At 38.7% G+C, this 5,576-nt stretch overlaps 1 protein-coding gene across 1 annotated transcript in view; it reads right to left on the bottom strand.

The window, feature by feature from the left end:
* The window catches only part of LOC138982475 (cytosolic iron-sulfur assembly component 2A-like), a 5,425-nt gene extending 172 nt beyond the window's left edge, over positions 1-5,253 (bottom strand). Inside the window, exons 1-5 of the mRNA XM_070355776.1 lie at positions 5,124-5,253; positions 3,236-3,400; positions 2,671-2,720; positions 1,880-1,925; positions 1-1,291 (exon numbers count right to left, since the gene is read on the bottom strand). The exon at positions 1-1,291 is cut by the window's left edge and continues 172 nt beyond it. Of these exons, the coding sequence (XP_070211877.1) occupies positions 1,191-1,291; positions 1,880-1,925; positions 2,671-2,720; positions 3,236-3,400; positions 5,124-5,196 (435 nt within the window). The 5' untranslated portion in view covers positions 5,197-5,253 and the 3' untranslated portion in view covers positions 1-1,190. The remainder of the gene's footprint in view (positions 1,292-1,879; positions 1,926-2,670; positions 2,721-3,235; positions 3,401-5,123) is intronic.
* Between the last annotated feature and the right edge of the window lie 323 nt (positions 5,254-5,576).

Raw genomic sequence — 5,576 nt, 5'->3', positions numbered from 1 at the left:
GCTGCATGTTTATCTTTACGTCAACCTTACAACTGCACTTCCATTTTCAGTATAAGTAACTTTCTGAAAAAAATGGTATGGTATCTAATTTATCTTTGCATATTTGGCATTACAGTGGAACCTGCCTCCAACCCCCCCCCCCCCCCCCCCCCCCTCCACTTCTTGAGATATTAACTGAACACCTTAGAAAATCAGGTCTTAAAAAGAAGGGTTCTATAGTCTTTAAAAATGACAGACATTATATATATATATCAACAACAAATCTACAAAGAAAGGTCTCAAAAAAGAGAAGGGGTTCTTAAACGAGAGTGTCAAAAAAAAAGAGGGGGGGGTCCACTTTACCCAGTGTTATAAAAATGAAAAGATTCTATATGCTTTCTAATTGTAAAAGTTCAAATAAACAGCTAACGAAAAAGGTGGTTACTAGGTCATAGCATGCCAAGTGTAACAATACACTAATTACCTTGTGTATATAGGAAAACTGCTAAACAAGTTATATACAAATTGATATGACTTGCACACATGCTGATAGATATTTTCCATCAATCACACTCATGCATATTATATACACAACCCATGCAGTCAGTCACTAACACAATGACACTAAAACAAACAGCAATTTGAATTTGGGCACAATTTAAAGCTTTCATGCAAAGGTTATGCTGAAATCTACGTCAAATCACATACAAGAACACATTATCTATCATCATACATTTCTTGAAAGCAATCAACAGGGCAGGGACATATATAGAAAAAGAAAAACAATTGCATTGTTGTCTTTCTGCAACATAAATAACATTTCTAAAAGCATTCATGTCCAGAAATAATTATAGAACAGGCCACACAACCTCCAGATCATATCAAAGTAGTCAATACACTTATATAGGCCCATCCACAAAACCGGAACCGCTAATAAGGACAAAGAAACTGCAACTTTTTTTCGGTCTGATTTTTGTATTATATTATACGAAATGCTGACTTCTATTTGATGATTATGCCTTTTGTATACACTGAAAAAAACAATAACAGGAAAACACTAATTTTTGTCTCTGGCTTTTGTGAATAAACAACCCAAATAACATGGGTTAAGGGAAACATGTCCCCGCTTATGTAGCCGTCAACAATTGACTTGTAATTTTGACAAATATTTGTCACGTCTTTGATTTTCTTTGATGCCTGGGATCGTTCAATTATCCATTGTCATCAGCAGCACACTTGTCTACCAGTTCTCGGAGGTTGGGGTTTTCCATGGCTGCTGATATTCTCTCCTTGTCGTTTATCTGTTTGTTGACTGCACATAAAACAAACTGTTGGTTATTCACTTTAGAACTGGTAGCCATAAATAAAACTAAACAAGTCGTGTGAAGCGATATAAAAACATTCAGTCAATCTGCCGGCTTCAAACTAAGAGACCAACATTAAAAACCAGTCATCTCTAAGACTACATATCTAGAAAGTCTCAGCTAGCAATACCCGAAAACCAAGACGGGGCATGCCTGTCTCCGCGAAACACGCTAACGCAGTACATGTACTTACATACCTATTTTCTTTAATTTTAGCATATTTTCAGAGTATGACATATCTTTTTTTCTTTAATTCAGGAGAAGATGAGTAATCAATGCAATCATTTTTAAATCTGTGAGTGAAAATGTGATTTTAATGGCAACTTCATGGCTGCAGTCAATCATCTGAAAAGCACCTCATAATTCTTTTGAAAAATCTTGGAGACAGAGAGAGAAAGATTGAGAGAATTAAGCTAGAGCAAATCTTTCGTGCACTGTTAAAAGAGTCCTGCAGTAAGTCAGCAAATTCATACTCCTGAGAGAAAAAAATGTCTCACACACACACACACGTTAAAAAAAAAGATGATTGTAATTACTTTCATCTGCAGTCTGGTGAGTGCCTTCTTTGATGAAGATGTCAACCTAAAACAAACCAATTGTTATCAGCCAATCATCAGCTAACAAAGAACTTTATGATAATGTAAATTTTATGAACATGGTAAAGATGAATAAAACATTGTTTAAACCAAAGCACACAGATGGAAAGACTAAAAGAAATTATCCTTTTTGCATTTTCCCTTTAACATATATTATATAGAGAATACTACATGGCTTGCTGTGTTGTACCAGATTTACACGAGTTGTTTTTTCAAATATTGAACTGCGAGCGAAAGCAAGCTGTTCACTATTTGAAAAAGCAACGAATGTAAATCTGGTACGACACAGCAAGCCATGTAGTATTCTGTTTTTCCTACATACTGTACTTACATGTATTTTACTGAAAATGTCCTGCAGTCGAGGCAGCTAAATTGAAGACGCTTGTTTTGGAACCTTGATCTCTTCTAAAGCCTCGTGCAATCTATTACGTCAAAGTAAAGAAACGTCACTTTGAAAGCGTGGCGTGACGTGTTAGTTCTAAAAATTCATCAAGGGTAATTAGCGAGCGCAATTTTTTTCTTTCTATAATGACGTTTGTCTTGGTGACTTTGACATCATAAGCAGTGGAAAAACAAGTCCCTGCCAGACTTGCTTGACATGAGCTCATTTACATGATATACACACGTGTGATTTGAACGATTATTATCTCACGAGTGTCTCTCTCACGTATGTAGGGTAAATATATGTTCAAAACACAAGAATAATAACTTCAGAAAAAAGGCAAACAAACCTTGTGCTTTTCTGGAAAACACAGGTCAATCTTTCTTCGGAGGGAGAGTCCTGCAACATATAATTAATTCATGCCTAAAGTAACATAGTGACCAAATTTAAAATGTATACTCTCTCCTACAGTGCATTAACCATATTGTTTATTATAATTACCTAGCACCAAGATTTCTCAGTGGCATGTTTGAGACCAATTTCACATAAATTCTCCAATGAGGATAGTTGCCCTGTATAAGGATTTCCTCAGTATGAAGAAGAAGATTTGACAGCCGTTTTCTATCATTATTTTTTCCTTGTTACATCAGACAAATTCAAGAAAAGACTGGCTACTTTAAAAAATAATCCATCTTGAATGTCATATGTGGGTAATAATAAAGTGAAGCTCCTGTAAGTGTAAGGGAGGAAGTCTCAAATTGGGGGGTCTTAACAGCTGGTTTCCACTGTATAATGTAGAGCAAGCAAGATCAAGTAGTTTTCAAGAGAGCTGAGAATCCACAGTGTTTTGGGGAAAGAAAACCTCAACATTTTGTCTGGCAATCAAAACACAGATTTATAAATCTTACACATACCAATAATGGAAGCCAGAGAGCAGTGCGGAACTGTGGGAACAAACTCAATGGTGACTAGTGTTTGTCCGGCAGGAAGTCGTGTGACCTTCACTCCTTCTTCACTCACAACATTCAGTTCCTCTAATGTTTCAGGCTTTTCAGGGTCATGGACATCCCGAATCATGTCTGCAACAGAAAACTAAGTATGAAATAAGGTAAAGTGCTCAATATTAGCGCTGAGCCGCTATTCTTGATATGATGCATATAATTTTCTTGCTGATAACGTACGCTTTAGTATTACCACCAGCTATACTGCACCAAATAACTTTGTTTTTCTTTCACTTCCAAGTAAAAATGATAAAACACCAGCACCAACAATCATTCATGTATAATATATATAATTATATATATGAGTTTGGTAACGTGTCCAGGGATTGGCTTGGGCGTCGGTCATCGGTCTTTTGCCATGTCAAATTCGGACAGACCGACACACATGGGTCTCTATCCGTCAATTGACCGATAGACATGCAGCAGAGTCAGTCAGCTCGTCTTATTTTGGCAAAAATCGTGATCGAAACGACTCGCAGCAAGACTGGGAGCACCGCAAGACTTAGCGAGTTGACGAAAGTTGGATTATTTTAAAACTGGGATCGGCTACTTTGTTTGTTTGTTTGTTTATGTGTTGCTTAACGTCCAGCCGACTACGCAGAGCCATATCAGGACGAGGAAGGGGGGGATGAAGGGGGCCACTTGTCAAGCGATTCCTGTTTACAAATGCACTAACCCATTACTTGTGTCCCAGCAGGCTTTAGTAAAACTAAATTAATACCTACTGGAAGATTACCAGTTTCCAGTATGTTAAAATAGGCTTAACCTATCTACTGCTGGACTTACATCAGAACACTAACAGATTAAACTATACATGAATCGCGAGACAAGCGGCAAGAGAAGAGATTTTTGGAAAAAATACAGGTGAATGAGCAAGAAGGCAGAAAAAAGAAAAGAATTCATGAAGAAAAAGAGAGCATGACAGGAAAGAGGAACCAAAAATCTACCTAACAGCAAACTAGAAAGCTCCTGCGGTTCCAAAAACAGGAGGGGCCTTTAATTTCATAACCGCAGTGCCCCACTGCGGGGGGCTACTTTGTTTCCCTTGCCGATCCAACGTTTACCGCGGCTGAGCGCGCAATTTCCGCTGACAACAAAAACAAAATTTCTCGCCGTATACTTCCAGCGCTGAAAAAAGAAACAAGATTAAGTTGTTGCCCGGACAGATGACGATGTTTGGGGAATCGGCAGTACCCACACCAGCCGCAGGCGATTGTAACTCGTGCCCGAAAGTTGCTTCTTTATTACAGCCTCAGCGTGTGTATCTCCCGACTTGGTCAAAATTTATCCTTGGCAGTCAATGGACTATTGAGGTCTAACGAATGACGTCTCACAACGTGCGTGGTCGTCCTTGGCGGTCAAGAAAGCCGCTGCGATCACTGCGCAGACGACACTTCTAGACCGCCAATATATTTTTTGTGCGCATTACGTGCTCCACATAAATCGGCCGGAAACGAAGCAATACTGGGAAACCTGGATAGTGGACAAAACCCAAGCCAATCCCTGCTTGTCTTAAGTAGCTTTCTCAAGTTTAGTCAACTAAACTTGAGAATTGCCCTTTCAGTCCTATGATTTACATATTTGTTCTGCATATTTTGACCAGCCTTTCTTGCATTTGAATTCCATTTGGCCCAAGCAGTGATTCGGAGATATCAACCTGATATTATGTCATGGTATCATGATGATCATGGTAGTGATTTAGCAAGTTACACGTAGAGAGTTGTTGCGCGCTTCGATCCCAGACGAAAGCCAAACATTTCATACACACAAAGACGAATACACTGTTCGTGCAACCACATACCGTAAACAGTTTCAGCTAGTTGCTTTAGTTCAGGATCGTTGTCAGAACTTTCTAGTTTATCAGATGGTTCCATGTTTCTTGTCGACTGCTTTAGACATCTAGACAGAGTGACTTCCCTTTAATCGACTGCTGTTGGTTTCAAAGAAGGAAGAGTTCACTCACTGCAAGGGAGAGAACACTGTCAACAGTGTCTTTTGTGTACACTGATACTTAACACGAAACCTCGAACGCATCATGAAAAGACACATTATTTTCCGTGTTTAACGATTCTGTACACTAACACAGATCGGTCCAGGTCCGTACATGGGAAAAGAACATCTTTCCATATTGACACATTCTGAGTAGGTGCTTTCTATGCAGAAGTGTTTGGATTTTTTCACTTTTTTGTCTTTCTTTTTTTGGTCTTTTTTTTCTGAACTTGTGGTGTAACTGGCGGCTACAGGCTGCATGTCA

The sequence above is a fragment of the Littorina saxatilis genome, linkage group LG1 (genome assembly GCF_037325665.1).
Source record: "Littorina saxatilis isolate snail1 linkage group LG1, US_GU_Lsax_2.0, whole genome shotgun sequence".
Classification (NCBI taxonomy): Eukaryota; Metazoa; Mollusca; class Gastropoda; order Littorinimorpha; family Littorinidae; genus Littorina; species Littorina saxatilis.
The sequence above is the reverse complement of the archived record's forward strand: the minus strand, read 5'-3'. Positions and strand labels throughout refer to the sequence as shown.